Raw genomic sequence first — 17,378 nt, 5'->3', positions numbered from 1 at the left:
ATATATATATATATATATATTAGGGCTGGGCAAGTTAACGCGTTAATATCGCGCTAACTAATTAATTAATTAACGCCTACAATTATTTATTGCGCGTTAACGCAGTTTTTATTATTTCTTTATTATTGTAAAAGTTTGTTGCTCACAGGCTTTGTAAATACGGCAAAGTTAAATTTTCTTATAGACGGAGTACTTCCAGTCTGAAATATCACCTTGACAGTTGATACCAGCAAATCATTCAGCGAAACACACAGTGGCGCGAGGCTTAGGCAGATTACGTTAGATGCAACGTGGGGGGGGTAGAGATAAACAAAGGCAAGAGACGCTAACAGATGCCATAGCGACGTGGATAGCTACAGACTGCAGGCCCACTAGGGTTGTGGAGGACATCGGTCTGAGAATCGCAACGACAACGGCAGGTATGAGATTTCCTCAAGACACCATCACAAGAAAAATACACAAGTTGTTTGAAAAGGAGAGGACAACAACATGCACGCACCGTTGCTCTTACTGGGGACTCCTGGACTTATTGGATAATTATCTAGGAGTTACAGTGCATTATACTGATGAAAAGTGGGCGCTGCATTCAAGTGTTCTGAGCGGAATGAAAACAGAGGAGAGACATTATGCTGAGACATGCGCAGGACCCTTTATTGAAGTTGAACAGCAGTGGAATGTGTCAAATAAAGTCACAGCGGTTAGCACAGATAGTACAATAGATATGAAATCTGATCGCTGCTGCGAGCCTTGCGCCTTCTGATCATGTCTCCTGATTTACGCACGGTCTCCAGCGTTCTGTCACAGTGTCTCTGCTTTACAGCGCGTTGGACAGTGTCCCTCAGTGTCTCTGCTTAACAGCGCGTTGGACAGTGCCGTGTCTCTGCTTAACAGCGCGTTTGACAGTGTGCAGAAAAGTTGTGGTGCACTCTAAACCCAGTCCAGCAGAGTGCTGCAGAGTTAGGGCAACAACAGAAGAACGTGGACATAAGAAGGAGTCGCTAATGCAACACGTTCCAACCAGATGGAATTCAACTCTGGACATATTAAATTCATTGTTTGGGTTGAGATGTACACTAAATATTTTATTTAACTGCTACTTTATAAACAAAATGTTTTTGCAGAACAAATGTTACGGGACTTTTGTTCATATGGCAGAACATTTAAAAAAAAATTGCACTATACACACTACTTTTGAATTCATTATTACCTTTTGCAATTAATCGCTATTAATCTGGGAAATTATGCGCTTAATCGCGATGACATTTTTTATCTTTGCCCAGCTAATATAATATATATTATATAATAATATATATATATACACACACATTGACGGACGGACGATTAATCTTGAGAGGGGTGAGAAACGAAGCCACCCTGATAGTTTGATAGTAACAGGACAGAAGAGAATGATGGTGGAAGGGGGGTCTGATTGCATGGTGTGATGGCTGTGCTGTACGTGGGCCAGGCAGTTATTGTGCTGTGTAATGAACGAGTGCTGTCAGGCCAGCTGTTAGCTACTCTTAGCAACTGAAGTGGACAAGTGAAACACTACCACAGGAAACAGGTATGAGTGACATTTCGAAAGAGAAACAGAGACAGGGGAGTGGGAGAGAGAGATAGATTTAAAAGGAAATAAGTATGGTGTGTGCAATTTAGTAATTTCACAGCCCAAATATGACCAAGATTGCCTGATACATGTTAAAAAATGTCAATCAGCAAAACAGCGTCTTATGGCAGGTCTAAAATAATAGAGCTCATCAAATTGTAAATCAGTGCTTAGTTCCATTACAACTGTTAAAAACAATTATACTTGGGGGGCATCCTGGGCACCAATCCACAAGCCTGAAAGCCAGACAAATCTGCGAGCTAATTTCATTTGCATTTAATTTTAGTTTCATTTGCTCTAGCAGATACACCGGCCACTTCTCACACACAGACAGATTTCTAGCCAGCCAGGCCCAGGACGGACCAATCACAACCTTTTATCTCACAGTTGTGGGGTTAAGATAAGAAGAAAGTTGTGATCTGCGTGCAGTGCAACACACCAGGCTTTCATAACTCATAACCAAACTAGGCTCTACTGATCAAATACGTACCAAGACACTTTTACCGTATTTCTTATTTCTCAATTCAGATGTTTTCAGAAACACATCTTTGTGTACTGTCTCCTGCCGTTTATTAACTGTTTGAAAACAGCCTGAGCTCCACCCCAACTTTCAACTCTCAGAGTTACCTCGTTTGTAGGTCTATTTAATTGTGTCTAGAAGCATATTGGTCTGCCCATTGGAAAGAAAAAAAGAAGAAAAAAAGAAAAGAAAAATACATTTGATTCTGTATTGGCAACAATCCCTGCTGGTAGAGTAAATCATGTGCTGTATACTATCAGGTAACATATGCAAGGGAAACATTCAACATTCTCAACCTAATGGACAGTCTCGTTCAATCATTAATAGTGATGAAAACAAATTAGCTGGCAAATCAAAAAATAAAAGAAATTGAATGCATGACAGTTTTAATGATCAATAACTTTGTGGATCAAAATACCACAGGATCATACTAAGAGGTTACAGTTGTACTGGATTTGTTCAGACAGTCTTTAAGACATTGTTTTGGGCACTTGTCATTTACAAACCCAACAATAAATAAATTAGTCCATCCACATAAAATAACCAACAGCTAGAATAACCAGAAGTTGCATCCAAACACAATATGCAGTATGCTTTACAGGTAAGCACTTGAATTTGTATTCAAGTTCCCAAGGTTTCTAAAGTAACCAAATACCTCAGTCTGGATTACAGGAACACCTGTGTAAAATGGTTTTAGAATTAGAAGATTTACAGGATCTCTGTTACTGCAGCTGGTTGATTTATAACAACAGGTGTAGATCATTAGAGCAGGTACCTGCAAATCGTCCACTGTCCACACCTGCCTAATCCTGTCTGCTGGTTTATCTGAACAGCAATCTGTCTTTTTTTGTATTCTCTCCTCCTACCTTTCTCAATTTATTCTCTCCAGCCTTCAACCTGCTTCTAAATCTTCAATCTCACTAGCCCTTCTCTGCTCTGCCTTTAGTCCTGTCAGTTGTCTCGTTATCTTCTTGACCCAGCCTCCTATGCTGCTTTTCACCTTGTCCACTGCCCAAGGGACCACTGGATGAATGAAGTATGGGATGAAGGAATGACGGAAAGGCCAATTGGAAAGAAAGATGGCTGAAGGATTCTTGCAGGCATAGGGCAGAGTGCTATCACGTCGCCGCACCCGTGCACATACTGTATGTTTGTATCCACATATGTAAATTCTATTACTGCAGTCAGGGGCACAAATGGAAAAGTCACTTTGTAGTCAATGCCAGAGCTGTCATGCAACATTTACAGAAACAATGGAGACATAATAACACGTTCTTCTTATTATAATATCTTATTGAAGGCTAATACACACTGGGTGAAAAATTTCCCTAGACTGAGAACAAACATATTGTGACCAAAAGTATGACGGTGGACACATTTTCCACCACTTTTGTGAAAATAAATGAGCAGCTGATCACAAATTAGAGTGATCACTTGCTGATTTTAACCAGCTTTGCATCGGTAAGATGTGGGTAGTATTTGTTAATGAACTATGGAAAATGTTGTTCTATCTTGCCCAGATCTGTGATCTCCTCCTAGCTAAAACACGTCATGGGCTCTTGGGCTGTTGCTCAAACTAGATCTTCCACTTCCACATACAGACACAAAGACTATAGAAGTATTGAGAGAGAGAGAGCCCCCCCCTCTTAAAATCAGATGAGCTCAGATAAAACGGTAAAACTAGACGGTGCTGATCAGATATACACCAAGATTCTGTTACTTTATTGCCTATTTCTTGCCTAAAATATTTCCACTTACATATTTTTAACGTTAAACTGTAATATGACATTGTTTATCACCAGCCGGCCGCCACGTTGCTTTCTGTGTCAATACGGACGTGCTTTCATACGGACGTGGTTCAGTGGTTTTGGTGCACTCGGGTTGTTGTAGTTTTTCAACCTTTTGAGCAAAGACGAATGCCAAAGCCTAATTTCTTTGTTTTCTCCAGCCATATAGCACCAATAAAAAAAAAGAAATGTTTGCACCATTCTACTGCGTTGACAGCCCAGTTTAAAAAAAAAAACTCGTTCTAGCAGTAAAATACTTCCTTAGACCCACTTAAAAGTGAGACTTTGAAAGTCTGCTGTTGAGGTAAACATTCCTCATGATTGCTTGATAATACTAATACACAACTCTACAGAAAGAGACACACTGGAGCAGCAATGGTTGATGTTTCAAGCTTCAAAGAGATTCAGACCCCTCTTCAATCTCTTCTTCAGCACAACCATGCATGGGTGCATTGGCATGATATGTGTGACCACACTTGTGTATCTTTGTATGCACATGTGTGCGCCCACACATTAGGGGTTTGTGTGCGAGGTGATTTACCAGCGGGGCTGTAGCTCCCCCTGAGGGGGGGCAGACAGAAAGATAAAAATCAAGGGGCCCAACAAGAGAGAAACCGAGCTGCTCTAACTATGAATTATGCATGTCGATCGATCGCACGCAGATGAAAACAATGAAAAGTTCCCCACCTGCCAGAAAGAGATGGATTCTACTTCACCAAATGAAGCAGAGTGGAGGTAAGGAGAGGGAGTATGACACAGAGTTTGCTTAGGGATATTTTAGGTACTTTTTCAGAGAATGTAAACAAGCCAGAATAGATGAGATGGCCTGTTGGTTTAGTTTAGCTTGTTATAAGATTAGCTGAGGGGTCAACATTTAAAAACATAAATTAAACATAACAGTCCACATAAACGGTGACCGCTAATTCATTATATTCATTAAATCTAGAGCCCAACCGATAAAGGATTTTTAAGGACGATATCAATACCAATATTTGGTTATTTAAAAATCCAAAATTCTGATGTATCAACCGATAAATATACTTTTAAAAAATAATCCAGAAACGGTAACAAAACATAAACAGATTTCACAGATTAGTTATTTGTAGTTATTTATGAGCGCTCACTACAATAATATGATAACAAAGGAACATCAACATATATTAAAGTTCCGATAAATAAAATGTATAAAAAATACAAACCTAAGACATGAAACTTAAAGTCCTTAATAAAAAAGCACAATAACAAAGAAAAAAAAAATCTGTGTTGCCAACAGGGTACTGTAGAGCATCCTCTGGTGGACAGACTATGCAGTGCCAACACTCATAACATGGTTGACAGTCCGTTTTTATTTTTTTAATATTAATTCATCAGATTCATTTATTTGTCATTATATATTGTTCAGATGAATGAATAGTTAAATATAAAATATATATAAATATATTTATATATATTTTATATAATCAAATGAAGCAGAGTGTATAATTGTATAATTGTATACAATTGTATACAATATACATACAATTTAACGGCGCTGAGCAAACAGAGACGTGGAACAACTAGATATACAATTATCTCATTAATCGAAAAAGCATGTTTGATGCTTATGTCAACACTTTCACTCCCATTAGGTTGGAGACCTAATCTACGTGTTGGGCCACAGACTAAAGAAAACGACACCACCCAGACTAGCAGGCAGTCCCACCGGCTGTGAGATGTTGCTGTCTGGGTTGTTAGATTTGCTTTATCAAAGATGCTAGCACAGCAATACAGTACAGAAAATACATCACGATAGAACAGACTATTGTGTTTCATCATGTGAGCCAGCTGTTTATGGGATAATCTTGTGATGGGGGAGCTACATTTCTAAATAATACAGAAGTCTTTATATGCTAAGGTCCAAAAATGTTTGGGTCGCAGATTTATCTTTTGTTTTAATTCAATTGACATTTTTAAGGTTTGGTACCTAGACAGGACAACAGTTAGAGACTACAGTACCTTGGGTCGTACATGTTACTTTTATGTCAGCCTCATTTAAAGGTAAACTATTATGCTTTTCCGTATTTTCTGTCATATCTCTAATGTTAATGTAAGGTCGAATTTTCATGTTAAACGTGGCCAGAGCTTCAAATAATGAGGTAAACCTATTTCATAGAAATCCCTGTCAACAAAAACGTTCAGTTTTCCCACTGTTCTGAATGCTCCTGTGTAAACACTTCGGTGTTACGTAACGCAACACCAAACGGTCTTCTAAGGCCTTCTATGATTGGTCATCTGCAGGCGCCCATCTATAGAGGTTTACTTCTCGGCGCAGCAGGCCTGGGTTCAACTCCATCCTGCAGCCATTTGCTGCGTGTCATAAACTCTCTCTCTCCCCTTTCATGTCTTCACCTGTCCTGAGATACTTTTACTGAATTCATTAAAGAAAGTGCTCATGTAGTTCATGAGAAAACAGTGAAAGAGTTCAAAAATGCTCTGAGATGATTTAATCCTGAAAAACAGTGCAACAAAAAGTTGGCACTGTGTTATATTTTCCTCTCTTCTTTTTCTGCTGCCAAGTCAAAAGCTAACCCTGCTATAATACAAGAATAATAGAAAGCATATACACTGGTACTGCAGGCCTGCCATGAGATCAGGAGTTTTTGTGTGTTATTTTTCTTGAATTCCCCTGGCGAGAAGAACACCAGGAACAGAAAATGCATGTTTTGATGTATTTTTTACAATAAGTTTGCCCTCCACCATTCTGATGGGAGGAGAACAAGCAAGAGGAGCCAGGAAGAGTCTGAAAACAATGCCAATTTTCACTGTTGCACGTGTGTGTTGGTTTACAAAAAAATAATTGGTATGGCTGTTGGATGGCCAGTGTGTTTTGGGCTTTACATAGCTCTGTTTCAGTTCTGTCCTGAGGTTAAGCCTTGACATTTACCATGAGTTCAATTATGGAAAAACCATAGGTATTGTAATGGAAGGCTTACTTGTAAAAATGTGTTTCCAAATGCACCTAAATGTGCATGACATCTTACTTTATTTGTTTATTCCATAAAAATAAGAATAATACATAGACCAATTCTCTCTCCTCTAAATCCCTACCATGCACTGTAGAAACAGAATAAAATGTGAGTTTACACAACACAGTCTCCTGTCTTGTTTTTCCCCAGGACAGAGATTCTAATTTATCAGTGAGAGCAACTGCCCGGACGTATACAATGGCTTTGACTGTGTTATGCCCTAGTAAACACTATTATATGTGCTCTGCTTACACACTATACTATGTAAGCACATAGTAAGGCATGTACACTCTCATGCCCTGCGTACCCGCAGATATCTCACACAGACAGCCACAAACACGATTCAAGACCTTTGTGACTAGGAGAAGAAAACTCCAACTAACTAATGTTAGTGATGTAAGTCATTAGGTTTGTAGAGAAAATCCATCACACTTCCTGTTAATAACTAAGATTTTGTATTTTTAGTCTAAACATGTGCTTGTTTGAATCAAAAACAGTTTATAAACCAAAGACATTGAATTTACAATGATACAAAACAGAGAAAGGACACACGTCATCACACCAAATTAGTTTTAATGAGTTTTGCTTTTGAGTTACTGTAATATTCATAACGGCTGTGTTGTTATACACTACGGTCCAGCCACCTCAGACTGAACTCCTATAATCACCGATATAGTAAAAAAGGATGTGATTGTTTCAGAAACAAAATCTGAGCGCACCTCGAAGCATCTCTCCAGCGTAATAATGAGGCAGTAGAGGACAGGGTGCCAGCGTCTGGTTCACAAGTAGTTTAGCTAAAGAAAATGCTAACAATTTGAATGACAACATGATATTTAAATTAGTCTCGCAATGCCAGACCTTCCTCCACAGCACTGCGGAGAAGGGTCTAGCTAGTCCACACAGCATTCTGGCATGGGAGAACAACGTGCTCTGGTTTTCTGGCATTTCTTTTATCCTTTCACAAATGTCTTTGGCGGTGCTAATCGCCGAGCGGAGGAACACTGCCTCTGCAAAATAGCCTAAGCAAGGAACTTGTTTTGGTGGAACATGTATGTTCGAAAGTTGTTTTAGTCATGCAACAAAAAACTCTGATTGGACAGATGGTCTCGCTAGCTGTCTTGATTTACCCTGCAGAGATCTGAGGAGCAGTTATGAGGCCTATCATAAATCCACCAACATCTTAAAAGAATGAAATCCGGTGGAATTTCTGGCAGAATGAGAACAATCCTGAAAGTGGAATGTTGTGGATATGTACTGTAGTTCAATTAAATACCTCTGCATCGAAGATTTTAATTTGATTCATCAATGTTTAGAGCTTTTGCAGCTGGTGAAGCTAAGGTTAGCAGTTCAGTAGTCTCGCCTTGCCAGACCTACCTATGGCTACACCACGCATACATTCTCGGATAGGAGAAAAAGACGCTGTGTGTTGTCTGCAGCTTTTTAAACCACTCACAATCACCTTGGGCGGCGCTAAACTCCAGACGCAGCAATGGTGGCATTGCAAATTAGTCTCGGGAAGGAACTTGTTTTGATGAAACATTTGCACCCAGCAAAAGAACATGCTACAATACAATATTAAATGAAGTTAACTGTTTACACGATACAGTAACGTGAGCTATTTCAATTAGCTGGATACATGGTTACAAATAATTAGTTATTACCAATGTATCGCAGTGTGCATTTTGTCCATAGTAATCTCCACAAATCAATCCCAGAATGTACCAGTTAGAGAGTAAATGCCGTAAACATATCCTTTATAAATCTTTACAATCATTCCCCAAAAGAACGAAGCAGGCCTTCCTTGATCACGATTCAAATTTCCTCAAAACGTGCCATTTTCAGCGTGTAGCTAGCTAGCTCGAGCTTTGTTGTTGTTTCTCAAAACAAACCATGTTTTGCAAAGCAAGGGACATCCGGCGTATTATGATAATCCAGTTAATGAACGGTTGTTGACTCAGACAGTTCAGGAAATTTCCCTGTTATAACCCTGCCTATTTGATAGCATATAGACATGGAGATATATTCTTTAATCAAATATTCTTCCACCCGCTGACGCCATCTCTAGAACACCGCACACATGTACCACGTATACAGCCAATGTCCTCACACTGAGCTTCCATGTTTTCCTTTTTGGGACACACAACTCCACTTTTACAAGTCACAAAGTGCGCTGAGTTCTTCACAGCATCTGAATGAAATCCTCCAGGGCCAGGCTGTAAAGGTGCTGTCCCTTTGTTCGAAAGGTAATGGCAGCCTGAAGAGAATTGTGAAACTACCAAGAGGCTGCCATTGAAGGGACATGATAATAGGACCACCATTAACGCCTGAAGGGTGTTACTCAGAACTGAGAGCAAGAAACAAGCTGCTAGCTGTGAAGGTGCGTGAGAGACAGAGTGACATAAAGAAGGGAGCTGAACACACACAATAATGCAACAGGTGTTGATGTATATTCTATTATTTTCACTGGATTTCATTGAATGTAGGTAGTTTAAATACACTTGTCACATCAATGACAGTAAAGAGCAGTAAACTGAATTAAGATAGAGAAGAGTAGAGAAAAGAACTGGAACTGTCTAAGGAAAGGAAACATCTGTTGAGAAGGAAATCCCTATCAGTGCTGTATTTGCACGTTTGTCTGCATACCATTTAGTCATCGGGACAGACAGACTGCCACCGTCAGTGTCCCCTCCATGACACTGAGTGACATTGTGAAAGTTGCTTTGCTGCAGAGCTGAAAGGGGAGAAATGGAAAGGAGGCAAAACAGATCAAGTGTAACGAGAGAGAAGAGAAAAACAGGCGGACTCCCCAGGCAGCGGAGCAGGGAGCGCTGAGCAATCACTCGCGCACAAAAACACATAGTTGTTTATATTAACAAATCGCAACTTTACCATTTAATTAAAGCTTCTAGCTGAGTAATAAGTGCTTTCAAATGCCAAGCAGGTGACAACAAAACTCACTGCTCAAACGCTGTCAGATTGAAAGCTGGCATCTCCGTAAAATCAGTGTTTAACCCTTGTGTTGTCCTCCCGGATCAAAAACGGACAAAAATTTAACAACTGATTTTAGTTTTCACTAACAGCACCTGACTACCACTAGTTTTACAATACTTTTTGGAATTCATGGTCAATAACCCTCATTTCTATAGACTTATACCTAATATTTGAGATAAAAAAGCACAAATTATGAATTATTTTGACTAATAGTTAAGATCAGAGGAACGTACAGATGAGTTTGGTCAGGAATGAAAGTGATCAATTGTATTTGCAAAGAATGATGTATGGAATTCAATCCATTTTTTGTGGTAATTTGGTTAAAAAGAAACCCTTATTTCAAATGTAGACATTTTTTTAAAGGGTTCAAATATGACCCGAGGACAACAGGAGGGATGAACAGAATGAATAACTAAAAAACTGCTGTATTCTTTGACTGAACAGCATGTAATACACTGAATTGCTTGTATGTGCATGCATGTAATATGCAGACACCTCAGCAATGGTAAAGAGGGAGAGCTGGTTGCTATGTCTCCCTTTCTTTATTAAGAACTGCCAAATACTCACTGCTTATTGTGCCTTAATGACTTTTCATACCTCAACTTCAGTGTTCAATACTAAGTGCCTTGCGCTCTGTCTTTGCATTGTTTGCACTATAATATTTCTGCATACCGTGTTGCATATTCATCTATTAACAAGTCTTGTATTTAACAAGTAAGAGCATGGGTATGTGAGGTGTGGGCTGGGAATGTTGTTTTTTCTTTGTTTGTTTGCCCCATGGTTAGTTAATGATTAAAATATAATCATATAGATTGCTATATGGATTGTTTGGGAGAAGGTTTCCTTTACAGTTCCCACAATCAGTGAATGGATTAACCCTTATGTTATCCTCGGGTCATATTGACCCGTTTTCCTATATCAATGTTCTTTTAAATTAGCCAAAATAACATGACTGATTCCACACAACGCTCTTTGGCAAGTACAAATCTCTACTTTCATTAATTTTGGGGTGTCTTATTTAATTTTATAGTATTTAAAAAAAAAATTGAAGTGGATTTGAAATAGTATTGAGTAAAAGTTGACATATTCCAGTCTGTGATTACCCATCAACATCCATTCGTTTAATTTTAGTCTAAATAATTCCTGATTTATGCTTTTCAAACTCCCACATTAGGTATACATTCCTAAAAATGAGGTTTATTGACCATAAATTCCAAAAGTAACTGTAAGCTAAAGTAAACAAGTTAGCATTATGTAGTGTTATACATCAAAAAAATCAACAAAAAGTGTTGGTTTTCAATTTTGACGGGACACAACACAAGGGTTAAGGGAATCTAGTTGTGCTTTAGCTTCTGACTTCATGCTAAAATCACATATCTCATATGAAAAACAATGAAAGGAGGGAGAGACCCGCCTTTTCAAATCTAAACCAACCTTAATGTTTGTTTGAACAGAATCAGATAGATTGGGTGTGAAAGCACCCTCAAGTATAGTAAGTTAGTCAGCAAGTAAGTAAGTAAGTAAACCTTATTTATAAAGCACCTTTCAAAACCATGGTTTCAAGGTGATTTAACGGAGGGAGCAGTATGACTAAAAACAAACATTAACGTGAATAATATTAACACTAATTAAAAAATAGAAAATAAAAGGCAATTTTTATAATTAATTATTAAACACAAACATAAAACAATATAAACTATCCAGGAGGCACAACATATATTACAGGACAAAGTGCACATGAAACAAATGAGGGGAACACTTTACTTGAAGTTTTCTACGTAAGAGTGACATGACACTGTGATGACACATGAACCCTAGCCCTAACCATAACCATAACCATAACTTGTCATGACAAAACCAAATGACATTTACTAAAAGAAGGGTTATGTCATAAACTTTTAGGACTTGTTTATAATGTTTTATGACAGGTGCATGGCAGTGTCGTGTCACCCCATATATATATATTTCCTTTTCTATCACATACTGCTGTTTTTTTCTCTCTCTTACCATCTCTAGTTAATAGTTTCTTTCCATCACAACGCTGTCTCTTCCTTTCCCTGGAGTAGTGGTTTGAGTGTGGGCGTGACATAAAGTGTCATTAGAGACCAGGCAGCAAAATACTGCTGAGTTATTGTGTGCGTGTGTGTGTGAGACTCTCTCTCTATCTCTCTCTCTCACTCTCTCTGCTTTTCCACTGTATTAGGGGGATCATTTGGGCGAGCTGAAAAGGGTGAGTAGCCCTTGATGAAATGGATCTATACACTCACCATTGCATCTTAGTAATAAAACTCAGGGGAATTTGACCAAACAGCGAGTTACTGTTTCACATGGGACAGCATGCAAGGGAGTGCGGACTAGGTGCTGCATCATCACATCTGGAAAACTGTTTGTTCAAGCTTAACATGTGGGAGCATACTTGTACACGTGACATGGGTCAAGAGATCTAAAACGTGATGCATAAAGAGACAGAAGTGCTGAATGGGGTGGTTTAAATCCTGCAGGGTCAGTCATCCAATTAGGCTGCGAGATCGATGGCGTGTTGGAAAATATTCATGTTGAAATTACAGCTTTTCCTCCCGAACGAGTCATTTAATATTGTAAAGTTTATTCCAATAACTGTGTAGCATTTGGTGGCTCCTATTATATCATCACACCACTGAGTATGCAGGGGCTTTGTCATAGATGTTAGTTGAGCGAATAGACATTCCTAATTTATGGATCTCAGAGGCCCTATTTAGTGTGATATTGTCATATTCTCGGGAAGTTAAATGTGTGCTCATGGGAAGTGCAAGCCCAGATGTTCCCCCTGTGGACCCTTTATGTGAAATGGGGCATATTACAGAGGAAAAACATCTTGCCATTCATAAATCACCTATGTTGGATTACTTAAAGACTTCAAAACTAAAGTATATTTAGAGTTATTTAGAGGTTATTTCTTGTGTTTATGGAAGCATGTGGGGCAAAATACAGTGTGTGCTGGCTTGATTGAATTTTTCCTCTGATAAGTTTCAGTACAAAAGCTGCTGTGACAGTAGTGAGTGAAATAGATTCCAGAGAAAACACAGAGGGGACTTGAAGAAAAAGTATGTATACAACAAAGACTGCAGTATGTGGAACATAATAATACTATTAATAATATTAACTTTATACAGCACGTTGACAAATACTTAAGATCAGAGGATTTTCACAGACTGGTTTAGTAAGTACTGTTTGAAAACCATTTAAACATTTATCATCACAGCACGTCCAGTCTGAAATACCACTTGATGACCAAGCACACAGCTGATGCCAGTTCTCCCCATAATAAGAGATTATTTGCTCCAGTAGAGAATGTTACAGTAGGCTACTACAGTAGGCTATATGCCAATGTTGTTTTCAATAAAAAAAACATTTGCACAAAGCAAGCCAATCCACTTTTCCATGTTGATAAGAGAAGATTAAATGAGAAAAATTAATGGGACAAAAGAGATCAAGGGACTTTTAGAATAGATACAAATGTGAGATTAATTGCGATTAATCACGATTAAATAATTTATTCGTTTGACAGCAATAATAAAAAGCTTTTTTTTTTAAAGGAACTTTATAAAAGGGATTTAAAAGATGTTGCTGATTCTGCCAGTCCCAGATCCTCAGATGGGGAGTTAAGCGGTCACCTTAAACTTAGGAACAGCCAGCAAAGCCCTGGCTGATGACACCTTGACATCACTTGTCTGTTGTGAAAATGATAGCCTCTCAAGGAAAAAATGTATGCACCACCTTCAGCAATCAAGGCCAATCTCACCTCCTTGTACTCTTTTCCCAGGTGTACACTATCTCTATTGTATTCTTATCCTTTGGGGAATCAACAAATATATATTTATAATACAGTAAACTAGGAGCGAACAAATCGTTAAAAAATAACAGAGGCTTATACAAGCTGTAAAAGGAGAAGAGGATCAGTGAGTAATGTAGACAAACAATGGACAGTAATATAAGTATCGACAGGTATTCCTCGGCAACTAATTTGGGATGTCAGTCACAGCAGCAGGTGTTCCTCAAAATCCAGCTTGCCTGTGCAAAGCATGTTGTGCATGGGGGGCTGAGCAGCATGACTTTGGAAGGACTCAGCCAGCCATTGCGGGGCCCAGAGGCAGTGGTTCACTGCGTGACTGTGTTTACCTTCATTAAATCGCCTGAAAACGACACCAGGCTACTACAGTATAACAAGTATGACTCAGACAGACCTTTCTCCATCCTTAGCTGAGCTGGACGGCATAGCACTGCACGGTTTTTGATGTTCACACTGCATAAATTAGCTAGAGGCTAGCGGAACTCCGCCCCCCCCCCCCCTCATAGTTAAATCCTGACACAACACCACAGATGAATTTCAGCCTGCATGTTTTTTAATATTGTTGAAACAGAGCAGTTAATATTGGCAGCAAGAGAAACAAGTTAGCGGACTGCACAGTTGTCACTGCACCTCTCTCTGCTGGGCACCGTGTGTGTGTGTGTGTGTGTGTGTGTGTGTGTGTGCGCGTGTCTGTATTTATGTGTGTGATCAAATGAAAAGAGAGAAACACAACTGTTAATGACAGCAAAACGCAGTAAAGACTCACACTGAGCTGAAATGGAAACACTGCGCTGCAACACATGTCTTTCAGTTTTATTAAAGACATTCCTGTCTAAGGATTCTTTTATTCTACAGTATTGCAAAAAAGAAAAGAATATTCAAATCCCCAAATTGAAAACTTCTTACCTTTGTTTATAACAAAAAAACTGCAAAACTAATTACAGTCCCATCAATTGCAGCTGTACGTAGAACTAGAGTTAACATGGTTAACATTCCCCTTGCTAAACATCAGCATGTAAGCATTGTCATTATGAGCATGTTATCATGCTGACGTTAGCATTTAGCTCAAAGCTCTGCTCACAGAGCTGCTAGCGTGGCTGTAGACTCTTAGTCTTGTTAAAGCAACAATGCTAAATATTTCCAAGTTCCTCTATTGCGATGATCTGCTGCTACTCTTTGTCTTGATAGTAAAATAAAAATCTATGTTGCTCAGACAAAAAAAGCAATTTGAATATATCTTCTCAAGCTTCAGGAATGGAGGATTGCTACTTGTCATGACTAGCTGACATTTATTATTATATATATGATTACTTGATTAACCTAAAAGATATTTGGGCTGATATATCAACAATTATATGTGTCATTGGTGTGCAGTTGTAAAAAACACATATTTTGTCCTTTTGCATTTGTGTATGAAATAATTTTGAGTCGAGATACTGTATGGACAAAAACTACTTCCAACCCCAAAGAGAGTTGCTAATTTCATCGGATATCACTGCAAAATCCTAATTTAAGGATCATCACCATATTCCCCTGGTATGCCTGTCAACTTATGTCTGTCGGATAGGGGCAGTGTGCTGGAGAGAAAACGTAAAACTGTCTGTCGCTGTCTGGCCACCAGTGTGGCCTCTGTGAGGCCACACTGCTAACCATCGGGCCACCATGTTGCCCAAGTTGAGTGAACTTCTACATTTGTACGTGAGAGTTGGTTATTTGGGAGATAAACTGCTGTTTTTAATGTATTCATAACACTGATGCCTGGTAACACACACACACACACACACAAACACACACACACACACACACACACACACACACACACACACATTCACACACACACACACACAAACACACACATTATGCATGGTTTTTGAATTGATGAAGGGAACAGACATAATGAGGAGATAATGATCCTAGTTAGTAAAAGGTTCTGTGCTATTTGGGACGTAATTCATCTCACAGTTCCCTACCTGACAGGCTAATCAATGTACACATTGACCTCTTAACAAGTAAAACCTTCAAAATGCAAGCTAAACCTTATGTTTGCACTCCTCCCTCACACTGCCTCTTTCCATTCAAGGGGACCTTGAGCACAGTCAAGCCTTCGAAATTACTCAAATGTGACATGTGATAATACTCTCCAGAATATTTCTTGGAGAGGATATGCTATTCTTTTAATGGATTATATGAGACAGGCTATGTTACAGGATCATCATCACCCCTCTAGTTTTTTTCTACTTAGTTTTCTGTCATTTGGGCAGTTAAACAGAAGTCTCTAATAATTACAAATGACCTTATTAGCATATTTTGTTCTTGAGAATATAAATTACTTGCACTCCATGGACATTAACATTAATGAGAGTACTCTCCATGTGGTGTTAGTGAGCGGTAATAAAGTTGTGTTGCAGTGGGCCACTGTGTGCCACTGTGTGCCAGTGTGAGTACAGTGAGTTATGAGCTTACTGCAAAGCTCTGCTTGACCTCAAAGCGGGCTGTACCTCATGCCTTTGGTGGAGCAGTTGTGGAAGTTTTGCAGAAGCTGCGGAAAGCCCAGCATGGCCTCAAACGTCACGGCCAGGGAGCCCAGCATCTCCACAAACACAGCAGAGTCCAGCAGCAGCAGCGTGACCACTGCACACAGCACGGTGAAGCCGAAGCAGAAGAGCAGGTAGTCCTCGAACGCGCTCCACTTCCAGAAGTAGCGAAAATCCAGTTCTAGAGAAGGGAAAGAACAATACAGAGAGACAAATGAACTTATGCGCAGTACTTGTTATTAGTATTGTTTACCATCTGTAAATACTTCATTCAAAAGATGTGATACATAGTGGAGAGAGGATACAGGAAGGAATGTAAAGAATGAGGAAAACGTGTGAGAGGATTTGAAGGAAAGACGCACATAGGAGCCTTAAGCAATAAAGATAATCAAATAAATAAAGAGTAAGAGAGTGTGTGTGTGTGTGTGTGCGTGTGTGTGTGTGTGTGTGTGTGTGTGTTCTTACAGTTCGTGCAGACAGAAACAAATATGGCAAGAGTAAGAGACAGAGAAAAGCAGCGAGGGCGATATAGCGGGAAAAAGACGGTAGGAGGAGAGAGCAGGAATAAGAGTGTTCCATTAAAAGGATGCATAGAAATTCTGCAAAGACAGCATTATTAAATCAATACTGCTCACATGCATAAGTGAATGGAACAAAGATAAATGAGATAGTGGAAAGCTTTTACATTTCTATTACTTTGGAATAATCTGGCCTTTGGTGGAGCCAGGCTATACATTTAGAAAGTTATTACCCTTGGCTTGAAGCTATCTTTCCACCGACACAACTCTATTTATCATGTGTGGCTTTTATAATCCACTGATATGTACTGTGTGGTTCTCTACAACAGTCAAGAAGGTGGCCAGCACCAGTGAGTCAGTAGAAAAGTTTTATCACAAGTGTGATTTAGAATTCAGTTAGAATTGAACCAAGGCTTAGGGCGAAAAGCCCAGCGCAAGTGTCTTTGCTATTTTAAGACCGTCCAGCGCCCATATCGTAAATATTAAATGCACCTGCGCCCATCTCTGCGCCCAAGGGCATGCTGGTCTAACAGGGAGGTGTGTTCAAGTTAATTCTTGGCATTTTCCTATCTTGAGGCTGTGGGAAGT

At 39.2% G+C, this 17,378-nt stretch overlaps 1 protein-coding gene across 2 annotated transcripts in view; it reads right to left on the bottom strand.

The window, feature by feature from the left end:
• si:dkey-246g23.2 (solute carrier family 66 member 2) overlaps nucleotides 1–17,378 on the bottom strand; it is a 62,680-nt gene that overhangs the window by 8,132 nt on the left and 37,170 nt on the right. For both annotated transcript variants that reach the window (XM_034879259.1, XM_034879260.1), the window contains exon 4: nucleotides 16,237–16,453. In XM_034879259.1, coding sequence (XP_034735150.1) covers nucleotides 16,237–16,453 — 217 coding nt within the window. The remainder of the gene's footprint in view (nucleotides 1–16,236; nucleotides 16,454–17,378) is intronic.

Source organism: Etheostoma cragini, chromosome 8, assembly GCF_013103735.1.
Source record: "Etheostoma cragini isolate CJK2018 chromosome 8, CSU_Ecrag_1.0, whole genome shotgun sequence".
NCBI classification, from domain to species: Eukaryota; Metazoa; Chordata; class Actinopteri; order Perciformes; family Percidae; genus Etheostoma; species Etheostoma cragini.
The sequence above is the reverse complement of the archived record's forward strand: the minus strand, read 5'-3'. Positions and strand labels throughout refer to the sequence as shown.